At 41.4% G+C, this 20,947-nt stretch overlaps 1 protein-coding gene across 1 annotated transcript in view; it reads left to right on the top strand.

Moving 5' to 3' along the window:
* Positions 1-20,947, top strand: part of LAMA4 (laminin subunit alpha 4) — a 144,312-nt gene that overhangs the window by 63,347 nt on the left and 60,018 nt on the right. The window contains 6 exon segments of the mRNA XM_043592150.1: positions 55-150; positions 1,879-2,030; positions 3,812-3,922; positions 11,251-11,362; positions 14,469-14,636; positions 16,848-17,041. Coding sequence (XP_043448085.1) covers positions 55-150; positions 1,879-2,030; positions 3,812-3,922; positions 11,251-11,362; positions 14,469-14,636; positions 16,848-17,041 — 833 coding nt within the window.

Raw genomic sequence — 20,947 nt, 5'->3', positions numbered from 1 at the left:
ATTTTAAGCATTTTAAGAAACGAAGCCCTAACCTCTTGTTTTTGTTTCCCACAGTGTGCAATTGTGGGGGAGGCCCATGTGACAGCGTAACCGGAGAGTGCTTGGAAGAAGGTTTTGAACCCCCTACAGGCATGGACTGCCCAACCATAAGTAAAAATAACAGTACATGATTGACTAACCCCACTCTCTCTAATGTGCTGCAGGTGTAGGATTAGGAAAAGCTATGCAATAGCCTCTCTAGAAACTGCCTAAGCCCCACTCCTGGCTTTAACCCTGTCTGTGCCTCCACCAAATAAACCCTGAGCGAAAGATATTCAACGCTCTGCTTGATTCCAATTGGCAAATGGGTGACTTACATTTAAGCAGCTCTGTTTTAGAAAACTTATTTTATGAAGCCCTTAAATTCAGCATCTTACCCAGTGGGTAAAGGCAGACTCAGAAACACAATTCCCAGTGGCCAAGTTCATTTTGGCTCCCTTTTCTATATTATCTCTTCAAGTCCTCAGATAGTGAGGTAGACAATGCTTTACAACACTAGGGAAACCAAGACACTAAGAGATTCGAGTGGCTTTTCCCAAATCACTCCAAAACTGAAGTGGCACGAGAAATAAACTATTCCCACCTTATAGAATGGAACTGTCATCTTACTTTCCTGGATTTCTGTCATCACTTTCCTTCAAATCAGCAGTCCTCATGGTGCAGGAACCTGCTGAAACACTTGGAAACAAATGCCCAGAGATGGTCTTAATGACTTCTCAACCATCCTTCAAGCGCTTAGTCTAGAAAAACTGATTCTTAGAATGATTCAAAGAAGCTTTGCCTTAGAAAGCCTTTTATCAAAATGGCTGCCCAGCTGCCTCATGGCTGGCTGGGGAGTTATTCCTGTAAGATAGCCTATCAGAAAGATCATGTTAAACTTCAAATAACAAATTAACACATTAACAACTATTAACCCTTTAGTCTTCATTTATTGGTTCCTTAGAAAAGGGGACAATCTGGGGGAAAGATAATTGGGAACAGAAAAGTTTCAAAATGAGGTCAAGACAGGTTTCCAAGCATGGTCGGCTGTCCTTCTGAGTGTGCCACAAGGGGGCGCTGGGCCTCCGGGGGTGACGACGCAGTCGGAGGAACTCCAATTCCAACTGCAAGGAGCAGAAACTGCCGCGTCTTCACCGGTGGGCACCAAGCAGAAGCCCAAAGCCTGATAGGAAGAGAGCCATCTCAGAGGGCTGTCCCACCACTAAGCAAAAGTGGAGGGAATGCTTCTCCTTACCCACCCATCTTGCAAATGTCTTGCCCTTTTAAGCTTCCTTTCTTTCACTTCAGCGATTAGAGAGTCCAGATTAGCCTCCTTCCCTGCCGCATGTGTTGTTTTGTTGTTTTAAGTGGGGATCGTGCCTGATGCACAGTTTGAGTCATCTTAGACTCTCGTCTGCTTCGAGTGTAAGGACTGGTTCGGTGACCCGGAACAGCTCCTCGGGGCACAAAGATAAAAATAATATCTATTTATTTGTTTGTTTATTTTTTGAGACAGAGTGAGACAGAGCACAAGTGGGGGAGGGGCACAGAGAGAGGGAGACACAGAATCCGAAGCAGGCTCCAGGCTCCGAGCTGTCAGCACAGAGCCTGACGCGGGGCTTGAACCCACGGACCGTGAGATCATGGCCTGAGCCGAAGTCGGACGCCCAACCGACTGAGCCACCCAGGCACCCCTAAGATAAAAATAATATTGGGTGTTGTATGGAAACCAATTTGACAATAAATTTCAGATTAAAATAATAATATTATCAGAGGAAGTACACATAATGATCTACTAGCGCACATGCTTCCTGGCTGACTTTCAGTTTTAAAGAAATAACACGTCCATTTTATCTCCAGGCTGTGATAAGTGCATCTGGGATCTGATCGATGACCTTCGGTTAGCGGCACTCTCTATTGAAGAAAGCAAATCGGGTCTGTTGAGCGTATCATCCGGAGCCGCTGCTCATAGGCACGTGAATGAACTCAACTCCACCATCTACCTCCTCAAAGTATGCAGCCATGTTGTACCTTCAGCTGTATCTCATGCTGGCTTTGCACGATCTGTCCTAGAACTCCTATCTCCTCTATCATCTGAGTCCCATGGCTGTTATTACAGATGGATTGTTAGATTAGGAAATTATGAAACGTTGATTATAACCATGAACTTCAACCTAAACCAAAGACTGCCATCTATAAAAGAAGTTAAGGCGCTAAATAAAATAACTAAAACAAGGAGTATCTATCTACCAAACTATTGAGGGAAGGAAAACACTCTTACTTCTTTGGTAAGCTGTACATTGATCGTTCAGGTCCTTCCCACAAACTTACCGTTACCTTAGCCTCAATTTGCCATGTTTTGGGGAGTTTCTCTAGAAACCTCTCTCCTGCTCTCTCCCTCCCACGCTTGCCTTTCCTTCTTACAGACACACAGTCTCTCTCATTTTCCCACACTCACACACACACACTTGAGCACACAGACATACACGCCCTGGGTCTCCTCATAGGTCCAGTGGTTAATATCTGATAAACAGTTAAAGGCTGACAACAGTCAAAAACAGTAGATTATAACAGTGCTTATACAGCTAAACTTTAAGAGGTATTTTTCCCTTCTAAATCATCGGCTTCTATCACAACCAGCAGACATTTTTTGAAACAATGATAATTAACTGAAAGAAGAATAGAATTAATGCCAGCACACGTTTTTACTGTTTGTCAACTTAGCATAATGGTTAAGAGCATAAACTTTGAAACCAGAATGGTTGCATTCAAATCCCGGCTCTCACCCTCACTAGTTACGTGACCTTGGGCAAGTTACTTTAACCTCTTAGTTCTCCAGTTTTCTCAACTGAGGATAATTATCACGCCCATCTTATGGGTTGTTGCGAGAATTCAGCAAGCGATATACGTAGAGCAGTTGCAACAGTGCACACCATAGAAAGTGCTCATCGCTCTACTTTTTAGAGGTGCAAATAGATGGCATCCACAGCAATTGGCCAAATATGCAAACTGTAAAGCAAGCCAAAAATCACAAGATTGTAGAGCTGGATGGACTCTTAGTGAGCATCCTATTCCAAACTTAGCAATCATTCCTGTCCAAACTCATCTGTTTGGACACATGCAGGCAGTACTTCTCCGAGGAGTCACCCAGACACAGGCCTCATGATACCGCCTGAACTCTCTTTCCTCAACAGCACAACATCAAGATAGGTATGATGATAACGGACAGGACAGGACGCCTGGGCCAGGATCGAAAGGCTTTCTCCAAAGTAGTCCAAGGAAAGCTACATTGGACCAAACTCCGCAAAAATGGGAGAGAAAGGGAAAATGGTCCAAAATAAAGAGAATCACTCTCCTTGCACTAAAAAGAAGAAAGAATTTCCAAACTCCATTTTACATTACATTGATCCTTATGGCTCGATCATTTCCTCCAAGGTCTGCCAAAATGGAAATTTTAAAGATCACACACGCTGGGCCTCCACCAGTCTATACGGTACTTTTGTGAAATTAGAAAAAGATGCCCTTTCTTCATGGCCGGCACAGCCTGGTTCAGGGTCTCCGGCCCAGTGAGCAGAGCTCGTAGAACTTCAGCTCTGAAGACCATGGGAACCCTTGTGCAGACCCCAACCTTCATACGAGGTGGCAGCAGCCTTCAGACCCCACGATTTTGGTAACAGAAGCTCACATTCTACTCCGAGTCCCCTTACACTGAAAGCGTTGTATGTATATGTTTAAAAGCCTGGTATGCACATCTACTGATTTTTTTTTTTCAAAACATTTTTCTTTTCCACAGACAAAATTGTCAGAAAGAGAAAACCAGTATGTCCTAAGAAAGATACAAATCAACAATGCTGAGAACACAATGAAAAGCCTTCTGTCTGATGTGGAGGAATTAGCGGAAAGGGTAGGTATTCAGTGTCTGGGAGTGCCTTCAGAGAAAGGATTTAGCCGGCATGAGCCTGGCTAGTCACAAACGACTGAAGCTTAACACAATGAAGGAAAAATGCAGTGACCCATGTGCCTTAAAATAAATCAAGGCAAGATCTGTGGAGAAAGTTAATATACTTGGTCTCTACAGTCTCTTCTGGTTTTGATGACTTTCCTTGAAAAACTATGTTTATGGGGAACTTTCATTGTATTTGTTGCTGGTTAATATGGTTGATAGATGTTTCAATTAGGATGGTTGGTCAGCTGTTTGCCTTCACATTTTATGGCTAAGAGCTGTAGAGAGCCCAGAAATAAACTTTATTATATAGAATATGAAATTTAAATGTTTGCTAAAGGATCCATTAAATAATAAAAGGAAAGAAGAACCATGCTGAGAAAGCAATTTTGCAGTTAGACAGGAAAAATAATCACCTTCAACTTTCACTTTATAACATATACTAAAATAAATTCCAGACAGATTAAGAGTTGAGTTTAAATCTCAAATCCATAAGAAAGCAAAATGAAATCACTGTTAAACCTTGAAAGGAAATAACAGTACATTTAAATATAGCATGAAGAATTATAATTTAAAAAAGGTAATAGAGTTGACAAGATAAAATTTCAAATACCCAGTGAAGCAATAAATAGACTAAGAATTCAACCAGACTAAGAAAAATATTGAGGGAAATATGACTTGTAAAAGCTCTCACAAATGAACAAGAAAAACATGAAAACAGGAAGAACAGAGTTAACATGAAAGACTATTAAATACACTCCCCAGGAGCCTAATGGAAAAATATCCATCATCTGTACTAATAAGGAAAAATATAACTAAGCCACCAGGTGCCATATTTTATGCATTAAAATGTTTGACACATTTTTCCCCTGATTATGCTCTACCAAGGCTGTCCAATGTACTCGGATTTCAACTTTTAGACATGGGTGTTTGACATTGAAGATCTCTTTGAAAAATAATTCTTATTTTCTACAAAAATAAAGGTTAAAATTAACTCTGGCCATCTCTTTTGATGTTGGACCTCATAAACTTTTACGAGATTAGGCTTCTAAAAACATGAGTTGTTCTAATTGGATCTTTGGAAGATACAGCTACTTCGAAATGTATATGAAACTTGGGTCCCTCATTCCCATGCATTGTGCATATTAAAATCCAAGCATGAGCGTATGTAGGAAGCAGTGAGATCTCTTAAGTTTCAAAGGAAATACTAGGAAAGAAATCTTTGTGAAAAACTCACTGCTTTTTCATTTCTGGTGTCATGGTTGGAATTTGCCCAGTGTCTCAATTCTTGAGAAAATATTTTCCCCAAGATTAGTTCCTCTCACAGCTCAGACATGGACTGACTGATCCTTTTGTTGTACAAATTTTCCACTTCCAAATGCAGACATTCATGGGGAGAAAATAGCACGAGCTTTCAAGTGATACCACAGTAGTGGGGCGCCTGGGTGGCTCAGTTGGTTAAGTGTCTGACTTCAGCGCAGGTCATGATCTCACAGTTCATGAGTTCAAGCCCCACATCGGGCTCTGTGCTGACAGCTCAGAGCCTGGAGCCTGCTTCGAATTCTGTGTCTCCCTCTCTCTCTGCTCTTCCCCCACTCATGCTCTATCTCTCTCTCCTTCAAAAATAGATAAAAACATTAAAAAAAATTTTTTTTAAGTGATATCACAGTAGAAAAGGCTCCTGGGCACCAAGAAGAGACCACCAAAGCAAAAGGTGCATGAAAAAGCTACTGAAACTTTCAGGTATTTCCAAGAACTCTTACTGAAAATAAGGTCCTTCTAACTATGACAACAGTCCTGATGGTGTAAGAGACTGCTGAAAGATTTCAAAACGAATGCCCAGAGCTGGTCTTAATGACTTCTCAAGCATCCTTCAATCCTTTAGTCCAGAAAAGCCCATGATTGATTCTTAGAAGGATTTAAGAAAAGGTTGCCTTAGAAAGACTTCTACCAAATAAGTAACTAATATTTACCTTTAAAGAGAGGGAAGGATAGGGACGCCTGGGTGGCTCAGTCAGTTAGGCATTCGACGCTTGATTTCAGCTCAGGTGATGATCTCACTCACTCTTCATGGGTTTGAGCTTTGCCTCAGACTCTGCAGCTTGAGGCACAGAGCCTGCTTGGGATTCTTTCTCTGTCTCTGTCTGCCCCTCCCCTGTTCACACTCTCTCTGCCTCTCTCAAAATAAATAAATAAACTTTAAAATAAAATTAATTAATTAATTAATTAATTAATTGAAGGATTGATTTCACTGTGGGTTCATTCCCACAATGATTTTTTTTTAATCACGGTAATGTTGCCTCTTGAACTTGAAAATACCTCTGTTTGCAAATTGTCACGTAAACCTCATGAGCCCCAAATCTCACAGTTTACATTAACCTAAGTTAACTGGTTTTGTCCTAGCCCTCTTTTGAAAAAGTCTACAGCCCTTTCCTACTCCCTTACTTCTGGGAATCCCCTAAAGGATGCCCAGGCATTTTGTATTCTCAAATAGTCGGTGCTCAAAACGACCTCCCTTCTACCACTGGCTTGTCATGTCTGTAAGAAAGTGCCAAAGACAAGTCAAGATTCTACTTTCCCATGTTCCCCAGGCACCATGCTCGAAGTCTGAGTGGTGCTAGGCTACACGCAGGAGAAGAGGCGGGGGCCCTCTCTCAGTTTCAGTGCTGCCCCCTGACAACGGGACCTTGAAGTTGTAATGCAGAGCCCCAAGTCGCAGAGCCCAGTCTCCAAGGGCTGGCTCAGGAAGGTGCTGCACCACCCCTCTACTTCCCCATCTCCTCCATATCCTCCCTACTCCTTTGGCCACAACAAAAGCTCCCTCGCTTATCAAGTCATCGAAGAGATCTTTAGGACTGGAAGGAAAGTAGGCCACCACCTCTATACATCAAAAGCACCTGGGCTCATCTCTGATCCTGACAAAATGGTAGGGCAAAAAATAAGAATATGTTTCAATTCCAAAAGCACTACCTAACACCTGGTGTATAAGCTATTGTGCTAGTGCTATGGATACTGAAATGAACATGATAATGTAACATAAACCCTGCTCTCCAGGAGCTCACAGCCAGCAGGGAAAACGGGTATGTAAAACAAAGTAATTATAACATAGCGTTCAATAAGAGAGGCATGGTACAGGCTAAAGAGATAACTCTAAGGAAGAAATAATTAACTTGTTCACTAGGCATACGCTAGGGAACACTTCTTAGAGAAGATGAGTTGACCTATGTGTTTAAAAATTACTGGGAAAAAAAATAAAATAAAAATTACTGGGAGTTTATCAAGTACTTCCTAAGCAGGCGAAAAGTACCAGGAAAGCAGGGAGATGTGAAACAACATAGTGTGTTCTACAACTAGAAAAACTTTGGCCTTGGCCTACTGAAAGGTTAGCTGTAAGGCAAGGCGCAGGAGACACTGCTGATGAAGTTCTCAGAGGCCAGGTCATGAGGAACCTTGCCCACCATGCTCAAGAACATGTAGGCTTCATCCTGTGGGCTTTGGAGAACATTGAAGTATTTACGTAGGACAATGAACTGATCAGATTTGAAATTTCAGAAACATTCTTCTGCACTAGGGATGATAGATTGGCGAGTGAAGACGCTGAAGATATGGGCACCAGGAATCTGGAAAATTGCCACAGAGGTCTAGACTAGAGTGGTTGGCGGGGCACCTGAGTGGCTCAGTCGGTTAAGCGTCGGACTCTTGATTTCAGCTCAGGTCATGATCTCATAGTCATGAGATCACAAGCCCCACGTCAGGCTCTGCACTGGACTAGGCATGAAGCCTGCTTAAAATTCTCTCTCTCTCCCTCTTCCTCTGTCTTTCCACCCCCACCCCTCTTTCTCTTTCTTTGTCTCTCAAAAAAAGAGTGGTTGATTGCTACCTTGCCTTTATTTGAACAGAATTTGCAGTGAACAGGTATCAACTGAGACTGTGGTAGTATGGAACAGGAGGAGAGGCCAGAATGGCAAGCGGAATAAGAATGATTTGGTGACCAATTGGACATGAGGGAAGTTCTGGCTTGGAGAAATGACTATTCTAAAATTACAGAAGGGGGGCACCTGGCTGACTTAGTACGTAAAGCATGCATGCAACTCTTGCTCACTACCCCCAAGATTACATAAAAATACGTAGAGATCTTTATGTAAAAATCAATCAGTCCATCAAAAAATTAAATTACGGAATGGATTACTCAGGACATTTCTCTGTGGATGCCCAGAGGGCAGTTAGAGAAAGATTTGAGTTTGTAGCTCAGAGGAACTCAAGTCTGGAAAGGTTTTTAGAAGCCGTTAATGTTCAGGAGGTAGGGAAACCCACAGAAGTAGATATCACTGTACAGGTTCTGAAATGGAGCATCATTTCAGAACCATTTTATTCCCACTACTGTTTTGTCCAACACTGTCCTTATTTATGCTTGTCTCCCAGAGTGATTCCTGGAAGTTCCGCTTTCACTTTCAAAAGTGTCACAGTTTAAACAGTGAAGTCTATTCTCACCCTAGATATTATCATCCTCACTTAGTCTGGTTGATTTTTAAAATATCAGTCATCTAGGTACACTACCCTTCATATGCACTGTATTATCAAAAAGATCTTGTCACTTAAAAAATTTTTTTTTTTAATTTTTTTTTCAACGTTTATTTATTTTTGGGACAGAGAGAGACAGAGCATGAACGGGAGAGGGGCAGAGAGAGAGGGAGACACAGAATCAGAAACAGGCTCCAGGCTCTGAGCCATCCGCCCAGAGCCCGACGCGGGGCTCGAACTCACAGACCGCGAGATCGTGACCTGGCTGAAGTCGGACGCTTAACCGACTGCGCCACCCAGGCGCCCCTAAAAAAATTTTTTTAATGTTTATTTATTTTTGACAGAGAGAGCCCAAGCAGGGGAGGGGTAAAGAGAGGGAGACAGAGGATCTGAAGCGGGCTCTGTGCTGATGGCACACAGCCCAAGGCAGGGTTTTAACTCATGAACTGTGAGATGATGACCTGAGCCAAAGTCAGACGCTTCACCAACTGAGCCATCCAGGTGCCCCTTTGCCACTTTTTATACTAAATATGTACAGGGAGAATTTGCTGTTGGGGTAAGTAAATGATTAATCTATTTGTAATGTAAACCATCAACTAGTTTATGGTTGTGAGTTAATTTTTTAATTTTGGCTTTTCTTAAAGCAAGGTACGCTGGTTTTACCATGTGCCCATACCGTTATTTTTATTTTTCATCCGTAAGCAAAGTTACAGAAAAACATAAATCTTTCCAATAAGGCATGACTTCTATTATAGCCAGTAAGTTTGCTGTGTAAAGTCACCGACATTGCTTAACCACTTATTTTCTTATATAGTGTTACTAAGCGCCCTCTAGTGTTTGTCAGAAAGAAATTTTCTTAGCGGTATTCACACCACCCCCGCCCCCCCGCAGCTGCCTTTCATTGTTTCACTTCAAAGTTTCCATATCAAGAAATAAGTTAAATGAACACAGTAATTACAATAGGCCTTTTTCTTTGAAGGATGAAACCAAAGTAAAAGATATAAATGTTGTGTTTTGCAAATATAATTTGAACTGGATCAAAAATCAACCAGATTTTTAAAAAATTTCTAGATGTTTTCAAGGTTTGTGTCCATACTTTTTAAAAGCAGGAAGCGTGACATCAAGAATAAGATTGATTTTATTTTCTGCATCGTATAATTTTTTAATGTTTATTTATGTTTGAGAGAGACAGAGAGACATAGTGAGAGTGGGGGAGGGCAGAGAGAGAGGGAGACACAGAATCTGAAACAGGCTCCAGGCTCTGAACTGTTAGCACAGGGCCCCAAGCAGGGCTTGAACCCATGATCTGTGAGATCATGGCCTGAGCTGAAGTCGGGCGCTCAACGAGCTAAGCCCCCCAGGCGCCCCTGCATCATATGATTTTTAAATGACCACAGATGTTGTGTTTCTGGAAAGCATTAGAATGAGGCAAGAAGAAGACAGGCATTGGAGGAAGGAATGCAATGACTCAGAATGCAGTGCCCATTCAGAAAGCCCACTGTTTCAGGAAGGGTCTGATGGTTGCACTACTGCTCTATAGGGGGCTTTATGTGGAAGGGATTCCGGACTTGCTTGAAAAAAAACCTCCAGGGCACGTGTTTGCTATGACACCACTTCTGCATTTCTCTTCCTTGACTAAGGGCCACTTATGTGGGTTGGTTATGCCTAGAAAGCCAAAGCATTTCAGGTCAAATCATGGCACAACCCTCTGGCTAGAACACTGGGTGAGAGAAAAAAAGTTTGAAACAGGCCCTTCCCTGTCCCGGGGAACCTGTGCAGTGGGACAGACCACGCAGTCCGCTCAGACACGACGGCACTTTGTAATAGAACTGAGCTGAAAGAGCACCAGATGAGGCCAATAGGCATCTGCCAAGTGTGATCAGAGAACTCCTTCCCCCCTTAAATATAACCCGTGAGTCAGTCTAATGCCAAAGGGATATACACAGTACACATCCCCAATGCTGTGCATACAGGCCAGTGTCCTGCCCTTAAACCATTTCTTAGATCAACTTCTGTCCTGACACACACAGAAACATGCACATACACTTACACACCCACATGAGCTTTCAGAAGCCACATTTGAGTTCGAATTTCATTTGGACAACTACTACATGGGAGCTCTGAAACAGAAGCTCCCTGGTGGAGAGAATGGAGTCTGCTTCTCGGGGAAGAGTCTAATTCACTCTGAGCCAGATCTGCCTGAGTGGTTATTTGTACCCAAGTGGCATCAGTGTTGATGGGAATTTGGAATGCAGCACTGAAAACAGCATTGAGCCCAGTCAGCATAATCCTTTAAATCTCTGTGGTAAATCAGTGTCAGCTCTGGTGGGACCACCCAGGAGCCCCTAGACGCATGAAGCATTTCAAGGTCTGCCTACTTTCTCAACGATTTCCCCTTTGAAACTTTAAGCTCTTCCATCAGCACAATGTCAAATTGATCAGCAGACACGGGTAATTTCCTAGTCTGGAATCCTGAGATACAGTAAAAATTCAAAGAGTAAATTACATATGAAAGGTGATTGGTTTGGACCCAACTGTGACTGATGGCGTAGGAATACGGCCGATTTTATAGCATTCTGCAGTTCTAAAGCTGGTCATCACATCACATTCATGCATGATTTCTGGGACCATTTTATATGTTCTAGAAGCTCCACATGCCAAGGAAATTTATGTTTATGGAATGCATTATGCCCACCCACTGCTATGCGCACATACACAACATTCCCTTCTCATAAATTTAAGCTGGTGTTTATATGGATTATTTGTAGGAAAGTCAAGCCTCAAGAAGGGGCGAACTGGCTCAGAAGGAAAGCATGGATACCATCAACCACGCCACACAGCTTGTGGAGCAAGCTCATGATATGAGGGATAAAATTAAAGGTAAATATATTCTCTTCTGGTGCAGCCTAATGTCGAGGAATCATTCGTGTTGTTAAACTACAACAAAAATAATGGCTACTGATAGTGCTTACTATGTGCCAGTAACTTGTTAGAGAGCTCTATGTAAGGAAATATGTATGGATTTATAGTGTATGCATATGGTATTCATACTATAGTATATAGTATATTTATAGTGTGTGTGTGTGTGTGTATATATATATATGTATATATATATATACACACACCCACATATATAGTCATCCAGTTTGTTCGCTAGGATTTCTGAGTACTCTCCCTACTTACTATCTGTTAGCTGTCAAGAATAAATGTATAGAATCATTCCCTTCCCAGGCATTTCACTAAAGTGGAATGCCAGAATACCTTTCCAGCACAAGAAACGGAATGCTATGGAGTCTTGAGTAGGAGTCATGGTTTTCTCAACTATCTGCAGCAAAAAACATCACCTTTAGAGTGGCAGGAAATTGCACTAATCCAAACTGTCCTAAACTGTCTCGATGATCCCATGTCCCAAGGACCAGGGAGGCAACATGCTCTGATCCCCAGTTCAGAAGAGAAGTCTGGAGGGGACGTGTGACATTTCTTCGGCCTAAAACACAGTGGCAGATTTTACCTTCCCTCTTAGAGGATTACTTATTTGTGCTAACTTCTGATAAGTGCGGGCAATATTTTGAAAACCATCTTAATAGCCCATTGAAAGCCAGCCTTCAATTTATCAACAGAAAACAGGCGCTTTCACTTGTTCTAAAATAAAGAGACTTTCCTTGGGTTACAGTCTGCTAAGATACAGCATTTGTGTGCCTCCATAGCTTTTATCCTATGTATTAAGAGCTAGATGACAACACCAAGCGCGGTGGCAGAAAAGGAACCCACAGTGAGAGGGTCATATCTTTACCCTGAGGTATAGAGAACATACTCCAGGCAAAGGGATGAATGGAGCCAAGATTAGACATTTGCTGTATTTCCTACAATACATAATAAAAATGAATGGCACGCATCTCAAACAGCCCTCACTCCCATCCTCACTGACTCATGCTTTTGCACCTACCAATAAAATATTTTTTTCCTATAACATTTTAGAGCTACCATTGATTTTTTTTCAAAAAGTCGGATTGAGCCTGGATTAGCTGATCTCATCTAATTAAGAAATAAATGCCCCTCTAGGCAGCAAGTAAAGCCAGCATTCTAGAAAGCCATTCAGAGAAAATAATTCACATTTGCTGTTATAAAATTTTTATTCTAACGTGTTTCATTTGGAAGGAATCTAAGCCCTCTATTTGACCCTGTAAGCACAAGAAAAGATGAAAAAAATACAAAAGTGTAAATGGGAAACAATAACTGCCATCAGTTTACCTTTTAAAAATAATGTATGAAGGGGCACCTGGGTGGCTCAGTCGGTTGAGCGTCCAGCTTTGGCTCAGGTCATGATCTCGCGGTCTGTGAGTTCGAGCCCCGCATCGGGCTCTGTGCTGACAGCTCAGAGCCTGGAGCCTGCTTCAGATTCGGTGTCTCCCTCTCTCTCTGCCCTTCCCTTTTCATGCTCTCTCTCTCTCTCTCTCTCTCAAAAATAAATAAACATTAAAAAATTTTTTAAATAATGTATGAATAGTCTCCAAAGACCAAGGCAAAAAATGTCATTGCCTGCATTTCCTTTTTCTAATCTATTCCAGACGTGGCTAAAATAAAACAGGCCAGAATTGTAAATGTAATATTTGGATCAAAATGCCAAACGAGTCAGCCCTGGAAGTGTTAGATCTGAGGGAGGGGGAAAAAAAATCTATGTTTAGTTTATTTCCAGAGTTAATATCATAGATTTCACTTGAAAAGTAAATGTTTAATCCCTTCATAAGTTTCGTTTCTAGCATATCTTGGTTTTCCCTGTAACTTTCTCAGTAATATTTATAGTGTTAAAAAACCCCTTACCCCATTTATCTCCTTTCCTTTGGAATTCAGGAATGCGACACAGTATCAATAGCGTGTCATTCCTTATTCCCAACCGTCTGTAAAAAAATTACTGGTGACCTGCAAGCTATTATCCATATAAAATAGAAGCCCGTTTCTGGTATGATTTATGTAACACCAGTGTTTGTTTACCCGTCTTGTCTGGCCAGCCGCATACATCACAGTAAACCACAGACACACAATTTCACTTATGCCAGGAAGATAAAATGCTTCCTCCCAGACCTGTCATACGGACAAGGTGGCAATTATATAACTTTCATCTGATCATATGTAGTAGGAAGAGAAAATCAGAGAACAACTCAGCACTGCTGGGATTTAGACAACTTATCTAATCTCTCTGAGCGTCAGCAGTCTCTTTGGTTCTAAAATTCTCCATCCGACATCTTACTTATGTATGGAAGTGGAGTGAAAATGACACGGGATCAAAATGGCCCAATCTCGAAAAACAGTCATACTACAGAAGGCAAATAGCTATTGTAAAAATAGATAGATAGATAGATAGATAGATAGATGATAGATAGATTAATTATTAATATATATTAATAAACGAAAACTCACATCACACTAAAACAAACCTCTACTTTATATCTGGTCTGTAGAATAATCTGAAAGACCCATTTGAACAACTATCAATATGCTTTTATTTTGATTTAGAGCTTTGGTCAGATCTTTGGCTGAAATATAATTAATACCTCTTACACATCTTACATATGACAGGAGATACCTCAGATAATTTTCTCCAAGTTATATATTTTATTCAAAAGGTTGATCAAAGACCCCAGGTTTGTGTGCCTTACATAGTAACGTTCAGGAATTGCCATGGAAACCAGACACAGCTGCAGTCAGGAAAGGCTTTGTATTAATCCCATTCCCATCCTGAAGACACCAAATGGGGGGAGGCAGAATCGTTTCCTCAAGTTTTACTTCTCCTTGGAATATATGGCGAATTCCAATGCTGCCACCAGTGTTTGCAGCATGAACATCAGAACAGTCTTTGAATGATACCCTCTTTCCATTTGGGGATCAGCCCTGCCCTTTGCCCTCCCTCCATGTTTTCAGTGGCATCACTGTAAAATGCCCAGACACCCCACCCTGCTTTCTTTTCTCACTGTGTCCTTCCTTTCAGAGATCAACAACAAGATGCTCTATTATGGGGAGGAACAGGAACTTAGCTCTGAGGAAATCTCTGAGAAGATGGTGTTGGCCCAGAAGATGCTTGAGGAGATCAGACGCCGTCAACCATTCCTCATGCAGCGGGAGCTAGTGGACGAGGAGGCAGATGAAGCCCAGGAACGTAGGTGTATTCAACTCCTGGCACACAGCACATGTTTGCTTCCTTTGTGGGTCCAAGAGAGGACACTGAGCCGCAAGGGAACATTTGGTCAAAGCAAGCAATTCCCAATATTTGGAGCTATTTAGAACTTGTACATGGCCTCAGGGAATCATTTAGGACAACTTAACTAAATGACCAAGAGTTTTAGACTCAAGCCCAACCTCGAGGTTTTGAAAAACAGTTGAGATCTCACACAGAATCTATAGACCTTTAACTCCTGAGAAGAAGAAATAGGGACTTAACAGTTGGTGGAAACATATAAAACAGGGGAAGAAAAGCTAAGGGGAGCCAGTTTTCAGAACAACAATAAAAGGAATCTTATTGAGAAGGCAGTAAAGCTACAAGCCCAGCAACACTCACATTCTGAAGTCTGGTGAATGACTTTTAGGCTTTTAGCCTCCAAGTTTTCACATTTCCTTTAATGATGAATGTAGGCAACACACAACAGTAGTATTAGCGAACCTATGACTTGGTTACTGTATCAGTTATCAATGACTAACAACTCATCCCAAACATATTCTTTTAAAACAATAACCATTTATTTGTTCATGACTTCATAGGCTTCCAATATGGGCTTAATTCAACCTGGACAGCTCATCTCTGCTCGATGTAGCAGGAGCTGGGCTCACTCATATGTCCTGGCCCTTAGGGGCAGATGGCTGGGCCTCCCCCGCTTATAGTGTCTTACCTTCAAGGAGACTAGCCCAGCCTCGTTCATTTAGCAGGAGCCTTCCAGGAAGGCAAGAGTGGAACTCAAAGATGTCACATCTATCCTACTGGCCCAGACCAGCCCAGACTTAGGGTGTGAGGAAATAGACTCCACTCTCGATGGGAAGAGTTGCAAAGAATTTGTGTCCATTTTAATCTACACAATCAACAAGAGAAGCCGTGGATTTGGGTATCAGATACTAGCTGTTGTTCTTATCTCACAACATTAAGTTTAGCGGTAATTCAAAATAGAAGAGGCATATGTGTTCTTATAGTACCAATTTGTTTTTTAATATATCGGTCTTCTTTTTAAGTCTATGTATTTTACTTTATTCATTTTTAAATACATTATAAGAGGGGGTCTGAAGCTTTCACTAGATTGCAAAGAGTCCCATGGCACAAAAAAAGGGTTAAGAACACCTGCGTTGGGTTATTTTCCTATGATCATTACTAGCAACTTCTGCTGCAAATTATTACGAATATTTGAGAAGAGGAACATTCTTCACGTAAAGGCATATTACCATAGCAAACGTATTAAGTCTTAAACAGTAAGAACTCAAGACGAACCTCGAGCCCCATTTCTGAGTCAGGATGAAGGCAGCACTCAGGAAGGCTGGAGATCTAATGTCATAGACGGATGCTTCCACATTTCTTGCCTGTTTGGGAATTTTAACGAGTCTGCCCTGGGGAAATGAAACCAACCACATCCCCCACTTAGCCACCTTCCAACCTCGTGGATGCGTTTTTAACCACTCTCTTTACTCAGCTATGAACTTGCATCTTGTGCTCACACAGATGAAAGAAAATACAAGACCTCCAAGAGACAGACTGATACTCCCTGGAGGGAAAATAGCATTAAGGCACATAGTCAATGCATACTACCTTGATCAGAGAATTAAGACATATACAGAATTTAAGAATATATCCTTGTCATTCAGCCTTCATACCACAAAGCCAACGGTAACTCTTCATTACCAAAGTAATGGTTTAGGTTTGACCTAAAGAAGGTAACTGAAAGCACTTGCCTGGAGAGAATACAGAAAATGAGCGGCTGTGAATATCACTTGTCGGTAACAGACAAGATAATTTGGGTTATTTTTAATAGTAAAACTATGGTACATCCAAACCCTTTTATATGGTAAAATTACTAATAACCTGGGTAATAATAAACACAGTATAATAACAACACAGTTTCCACATAAATCATCATCTCGGTGGGAAAAGGAACCAAACTCTTTTTTTTTTTTTTTTTTTGGCTGACTGCCATCCAGGGGCTCTCAATCCTACAAAATAGGATTTCTTTCTTCCAGTATAGGACATGGGGCTAGTTTTGCAAACAAGAGCTTCAGTCTCTATTGCTAAGGAAGGCATGGCCTGACAAGTTTGCATCTTTGCTGAATCCTGGATGGAATGAGAGGAGACGGGAGAAGTCCAGACTGAGTTTCTGTGTCCATGTCTTGCCAGTGCTGAACCAAGCTGAGAACTGGCAGCGGCTGTACAATGATACTCGCTCCCTGTTTCCTGTTGTGCTGGAGCAGCTGGATGACCACAATGCTAAGTTGTCAGACCTCCAGGAATCACTTGACCAGGCCCTTGACCGCGTCAGGGATGCCGAAGACATGAACAGAGCCACAGCAGCCAGGCAGCGGGACCTCGAGGTACGGTGGACATTCCTCCCGTAAATGCATTTCAGACACATATGACACAAAGTTACAACAAGGAGGGACAGTTGGCTCGCGATTTTTGTAAAATATTGGTACATTCAGATATTCATAGCTTTAAAAGATTTGTCCATGTTTTGCCGCTTTAACTTGCTAATGTAAGCGTGTGCACCTAAAATCAAGTTGAAATCATTCTAATTGTTTCGCTTTCGCGCCAGTAAGAATGCAGTTGTTCTTGGTGCCTGTGTCAATGTGTATGGCTACGTTGTTCTTGCAAGTGAGTAACCAAAGTGCTAGTCCTATGCTTGCCTGTTTTTCCTTTTTTAAACTGAGAGCACTAGAACATCAAAGCAACTCAGAAACATGTGCCTAGGAGGGTATGTATAATTTCTGGAAAGGCGAGATAAGCAAATTGCACAGCCTGGCTGGTCGGTATGCACACAGATACAGAATCTAATTCAAGCCAAAGGTCATGCAGATACAAAGAGGTGAGAGAAATTCCCAGATGTAGCCACAGCTTGCAAAGGCCAGGATCCCTATGGGGGGCAGGATTTGTGCATGCCCACCTTAGGGGGCTTAGATCTGGTGGTGGTCACGGCTGTTGCAAGCAATGCAGGCACTCACAGCCACCACGATCGAGAGGGGCCATCCTCTGATAGGGAGATGTGTGTATCTTTGGACAGACTTATACAGATGAGAGTAAAATAACAATGTCAAAAAATAGGAAGCAACTGTGAGCAAATTCATTAATTCAGTTGTGTTTATTTTTATTGTCTTCGAAACCAACTTAACTGAGGCTCTCCGCCCTGATTTTCAGTCATCACCATCTCTCAGTAAGTCACTGAACATTTTCCTAAATAAAAGTGAATTTCCCTTGGGGCATCTCTGGCTGGCTCAGTCAGAAGAGCATGTGACTCTTGATCTTGGGGTCATGAGTTCGAGCCCCACATTGGGTGTAGAGATTACTTAATAAATAAAAACTGAAAAAAACAAGTTAATTACACTTGTCACCACCATTTTCTAATAGGAGGAATCCCTGAATCAATATCTTTTAGAACAATAATGGTCAAGATAGCAACCAAAATAGCCTCTCCCTTTCTCCCTTCCATTCTTTCTCCCTTCCCACCCACCCTCCCCACCCATACTGATCAGCCACCTCCATTACAGTCCTGGGGATCACCACTTGCTCTTGTTAAAACCCTTCATTTTCTCCTCCTGACCCATACCAGTGCCTTTGATGCTTCAGCTTGTAAACCACTGAGTGATCATAAAATGAGTTTGGAGGGTTGTAACCAGCTCTTTTTAAAAAGTTGAAGTATAGTTGAATAACAACTATAACAAATAACAAATAACAACAAGCATTTTTTAAAAAGACCAAAAAAAAAGGAGAATGGATGGAATGGAATGGAATGGAATGGAATGGAATGGAATGGAATGGAATAGAATGGAATGGAATAGAATGGAATGGAAAGAACAGAATAGAAAATATCAAAGCACCTCATGGATAGGGAAGTCTGGTTTCATCACATTTCTGCTTTAGTGTTGCAACAAAACATTCATTTTTTACTGTGGGTTATGGTTAAGAACATTTGAGACACTGTCCTATAGGACAGTCTATGGTCCTTCACATGCCATGAGGAACCATCTCTGATCGACCCTTGCCAGCCTCCTTGGCCTTGCCTTTTGTCGTGTCCCTGCCTTATGTGTTCAGTGCAGACAATACCACACTCCCAGTAATCCCATCTGCCTGGAATGGATTTCTTTTTCCTTTCTCTTTTGCCTGGATAGCCCCAGGCACCTCCTCCAGGAGGCCTACTCCCTATCCCCAAGTTAACAGGTGCTTTCTTCAGCAATCCCATAACAAACCTTGTGATATTCCTGTTTCTGTACTGCGATCAGCCGTTAACGGATCTGTCTTCCCTACTATACTTAAGTATTGCAATTTCACATTTCACTGTCAGACCTACAGCACATCTTAGAAAAGAATCACACCAAATTTCTGATCTTTTTACAAAACCAAAAATAAACCACACACTTTAATCGTTTTGATATGTGCAAACAGCCACACAACTAGGAATAATAAAAATCTTCATCAGATGAATGTAAGATTCTATATTTTGAAAAGCACAATTAACTTAACCAAAGCTCTGCCCCCCCCCCCCCCAGAACTCTTTCTATCATTTTTTAAGAATCAGGATTTTTTTTATTCTTTGCATATGTGAAATGGAGATTGAGCATGCCTAATAGTGCTAATTGTGTATCATTTTCATAAGTATCAGTTTTCAAAACTCTCTTTTGTTCAAATTGACCTTCTTTCTGTGGGAGCATCTTTGTTTCAAAGCTAAGTTTATTCATTTCTGTCTAAGGCTGTATATGATGAGTACAGTGTATGATAAGTGATAAACCCCTTAACTTGAAACATCATTTTCCAACTACTGCAAATGAACCTATCACTCAGTGCTGTTACCACAAGGCTTTAAAGTTTGGCTCTGACTTCGGGGTGTTACCTGCGTTCCCTTAAGGGGACCAGATACAAGATCTTCCGACAGGGGTCATGTCTCAGAAGGAAAACCTCTCTGAACGAGCTAAATAATACCAAGCTTTTTACACCTCCTTTCTTTACCTACCTTAATACCCTTATTTTATTTTTTTCTTTTTCTTTTTTTTTTGCATTAATCAATTTTTTAAATTTAATTATCAAATTGGCTTCCATACAACACCCAGTGCTCATCCCAACAAGTGCCCTCCTCAATGCCCATCACACATTTCCCCTCTCCCCCAAGCCCCTCCCCATCCACCTTCAGTTTGTTCTCTGTGTTTAAAAGTCTCTTGTGGCTTGCCTCCCTCCCTCTCTGTTTGTATTTTCCTCCTCCCTTCCCCCATGGTCTTCTGTTAAGTCTCTCAAGATCCACATATGAGTGAAAACATATGTTATCTGTCCTTCTCTGACTGACTTATTTCACTCAGCGTATTTCATTTCCAGTTCCATCCACGTTGCTGCAAATGGCATGATTTCATTGCCAAGTAGATAATACTCTTATGTTAAGACACTGCTTTTGTATAGAGCTGTGTGACTCCCGCTGCTTGTGGAGACAAGAATAATTAACCCCAGATAGTCACACTGTATTAAGCTTGGTGGATTTCGAGGGGAAATTGATTTTGGAAGGTTCTTGCATTAAGATGTTCAAATGGGGTTCTTTTCTGTCCTTGGACCTATATCTTCCCCTGTTGCAACGTGTTTGGAGAAGATGCTTCCATCTTCCTTCCCTAAATTAGAAAAGACTGCAGGGAACACGAAAGACACTGAGATGAATTTAGGAAGTGTGTCCTTCTATATCTGGGCTTCTGTAACTATTCCCATGATATCTTGGATCATACCATAAGTCATATATTTCAACCTCCATTCAAATTACCACTTCTAAAGTAACTTTGACTCATTTTTTACTCAGATTGTAAAATGAGTCTTTTACTTTTCCCTCTTAAAGTATCATTCTGTGTTGCTTTCAAACTCCAGACTCATTTGAGGCTATCTAATATTTCTTCAAAGTCACAACATGCCTGTTTCTAGAACCCACCAGCGAAGGTAGAAATGAAAACATTCATCAAAAAATAGATTAACACTTGGGCCATTTTCCCTCCTCAAAAAGTCTGAGCATCTAACATTACGAGCTCAGAGTGCCAGGAAGCAAGATCACAATTTCATGCTTTCATAGTAGGGCCATTTAAAAAAAGCTTTTTTAAGGACTTTAAGATTGTTTTGTATATGCTTTATTACTATCCAAATGAGCTATCCGTACCTGGCCCAAAGTCAGCACATGAAATGCCTTTCTGAATTAATTCATTTTCCACTTAGTGCGAATATAGAGCTTCTGTGCACTCCCACACCCAGTGTCCCACTTTCTA

The sequence above is a fragment of the Prionailurus bengalensis genome, chromosome B2 (assembly GCF_016509475.1).
Source record: "Prionailurus bengalensis isolate Pbe53 chromosome B2, Fcat_Pben_1.1_paternal_pri, whole genome shotgun sequence".
In the NCBI taxonomy this organism is placed as follows: Eukaryota; Metazoa; Chordata; class Mammalia; order Carnivora; family Felidae; genus Prionailurus; species Prionailurus bengalensis.
Note: the sequence above shows the minus strand (reverse complement) of the source record. Positions and strands in the feature narration are given on the sequence as shown.